Below are 3,093 nucleotides of genomic sequence, written 5' to 3'. Positions count from 1 at the left end.
AAACTGAACTCTGCCAACAATCTACGTGGAGGCTGGAAGTTGACTTTTCTCTAGGTCCTCCAGATAAGAGCTTGGCTCAGCTGACATCTTGACTTCAGCCTCATGAGACCTTGAGCAGAACCCACTTGGGCCAAAAACCCTGCCTGGATTTTTGGCCCACAGATCTGTAAGGTAATACATGGGTGTTTTAAGCTATTAAATTGGTGGTAATTTGTTATGCAAGAATAGAAAACGAATACCATAGTTATCGAAATAGAAAGCACTCACTAGAAAAACTTTCTGAGCTCGAATTATTCCTATTTTAGAGATGGGAGAAACTGAGGATCCAGAGGTAAAGAGTCTTCTCAAGGTCATTCATCATCTAGTAAATGGTGTAGCATCTAATGCCAAAACCCAAGCACTTAGTCATTAACCCACTTACGCCTAGTGTTCCATTATTGGAACATTAAGCCTGTGGGAGTTATTTATATATTACTGCTCAAGGGTCACTGCCAAGGTCTGATTTTTCACTCATGCAAAAATACAAAAAATTGCAACCTCTGGCATAAATGGGTTAATGTCTACAAATGGCTGAGATTCTGGTCAGTGGGATGGTGTCCCCTGATAAAGGAAGACAAGCTGATAAACTGTCCCAAGAGCTCTGGGAGCTGTACCAGAGCCCCCGGTGTCCCAGTCTGAGAGCACCCATCTCACCTACCTGGCAGAAAGGGGATGATCCGCTGCTTGGGGTCCTTCTGTCCTCCTTCCATGGGAAATTTGTCCAACATCTGCATCTAAGTGGGGGGAGAACACCAAAAACAAAAACCTTTCATAACGTAAGAAACACCATCTAGGACATTTTAAAGGAATATGTGAAATATGTGATGTGATATACAAAACGTTCACTTCATTCAGCTTTCTAGAAACCCACACTAATGGGAAAGGCAATTTCAATTGGACTAGAAAGCCCATGAAAACGATGTCTATATCCACAAATGCCAGATTTGTGAAGGCTCAGAGTCAGGAGTGACCATTTCCGGCTTTCCCGGGATTCTCCATCCACAGTATCTGAAACGTGAACAATACCCTCAGAGCCACCAGGATTTCATGGACAGCAGGTCATCCTGCTCCTAAGAATTGCTGGGTTGAGGTAAGGAATCAATCACTAGCATCCAATCAATGTGGTTAGGTTCATGCTTATGAGAGCACTATACTTCCCTGACGCAGGAGGAGTTCCCCAGGTCAGCTCAACAGACAGCTTTGGGCCTGGCTCTGTGCTAGAGGAACAGGGTGCAGTGAGGAAAATATTCATAATCTAGAGAGGGGAGGGGAAGAAAGCTGATCATTAAAAGGTGGTGTAAAGAGAGGGAGGTGTAGGCTGCTGTAGGGGTAGAGGAGCAAGAGGGCAGAGTCCCCAAAACAAAAACCTTTCATAGTACCATAAATATATCTCTGAACGCTTCAGGGACTTCATGTGAAATACCAGATTTGGCATACAAAATTACAAGGATCTGCTGCTTACTCCCCATGTGGTCTTAGAGAAGTGACAAAACCTTTTAGGGTCTCATCTTCAAGTCTGCCATAGGGACACCAACTTGCAGCATTATTTTATGGACTGAAGCTGGGCTGCGGAAGTCATTAACGCTGTCGTCAAATATTTCTGGTTCTCCTTCTGGGTACATGGTAGATTTGTACTTTCCCCAGTCCCTTGAAGTAGGATGTGGCCATTCCATGTGAGCTGGAGACATGTGTCACTTCGGGGTGGAAGACGATGACTGGTGGATGCTTTCGCACTTGCTATTTCCCCCTTTCATGGGGATTGGCCACATTCCAGAGCCTGGCTTCTCTGCTGGCCGTAGTCATGGGATGAGGTCCAAAGATCCCAGTGACCTCTGCTGGACATGTGGCCCGAGTGAGCTATGACAAGATGCTCTTGTTGTATAGTGAGGTTATCTGTGTGAGCAGCATCTTAACTTCCCCTGTTTAGTACTTGGGTAAAGGAATCAAAGCAGATGGGAAGGCAGTCCCAAGCCTCGTGGAGTAATGGTTGGAATGTGGAAAGCCTGCCCACGGGAAAGTCACTCTGGCACTCAAGATCTGTCCCTCTCATGGAATAAAAGAAGCTTTGAAAAGTCCAGGAGAAATACACACAGCTATTGTGCAGACATATGGGGAGGGAAGGGAGGACCTGAAGTGGGAGAGAAATGAGATACGTATATTGAACACCTACTATCTGCCAGACACGGGCTAGATTCTTTAGAAACTTTCCCTCATTAAAACCTTGGATCATTGCTTTAAGGTGGACGTGACTGTCCAGGAAACTGAAGGCCTGTAGCCAACAAAGCGGAGGCGCCAGAGACTGAAGACCACCTGCTTCTTTATCATCAAATCACCCCGCCTCTGAAATGCTACGAAGACAATTAAAAAGGACAGGGCTGCTCTTCCATGCTGGAGCTCCCAGCCCTTTGGTGCTGTTCTACACGATGCCCTGGGCAGGTGAGTCAGCCTTAGCTTGGCTGGGCATCCTGAAGCTGCTGGGCATCCTGGAAGCTGCTGGGATGCACGGCCTTGCCCCAGAAGTCTTTAAACTTTTAAACTGTGGGTTTTTTTTTTTTTTTCCCCTTCTCTCTTTTTTCCCTTGGTCTCTAGCTACAGGTTTATTCATCTTTATTGTTTCAAAGAACTTGCTTTTAGTTTCAATGATTTTCTTTATTCTTTTTCTGTTCTCAATTTCTTTTCTTTTTTGAGACAGGCTCTTGCTCTGTCACCCAGGCTGGAGTGCAGTGGCACAATCATGGCTCACTACAGCCTCAATCTCCCCGGGCTCAGGTGATCCTCCCATCTCAGTCTCCAGAGTAGCTGGGACTATAGGCGTGTGCCACCATGCCCGGCTAATTTTTTTGTATTTTGTACAGATGGCTTTTGCCATGTTGCTCAGGATGTCAATTTCTTATCTTAATTAGTGCTTTTCTTTTGTGTGCTTTGGGTTATTATTATTATTATTTTTTGAGATGGAGTTTCACTCTTGTTGCCCAGGCGGGAGTGCAATGGCATGGTCTCAGCTCACTGCAACCTCCGCCTCCCAGGTTCAAGCAATTCTCCTGACTCAGCCTC

General features: G+C 45.7%; 1 protein-coding gene across 1 annotated transcript in view; it reads right to left on the bottom strand.

Annotated features, from left to right (window-relative positions):
- Positions 1-3,093, bottom strand: part of SH3PXD2B (SH3 and PX domains 2B) — a 98,607-nt gene that overhangs the window by 75,796 nt on the left and 19,718 nt on the right. Inside the window, exon 4 of the mRNA XM_011987723.1 lies at positions 698-773. Within this exon, the coding sequence (XP_011843113.1) occupies positions 698-773 (76 nt within the window). The remainder of the gene's footprint in view (positions 1-697; positions 774-3,093) is intronic.

This window comes from Mandrillus leucophaeus, unplaced genomic scaffold (assembly GCF_000951045.1).
Source record: "Mandrillus leucophaeus isolate KB7577 unplaced genomic scaffold, Mleu.le_1.0 Scaffold314, whole genome shotgun sequence".
NCBI lineage: Eukaryota > Metazoa > Chordata > Mammalia > Primates > Cercopithecidae > Mandrillus > Mandrillus leucophaeus.
This window is presented reverse-complemented; position numbering and strand designations above follow the sequence as displayed.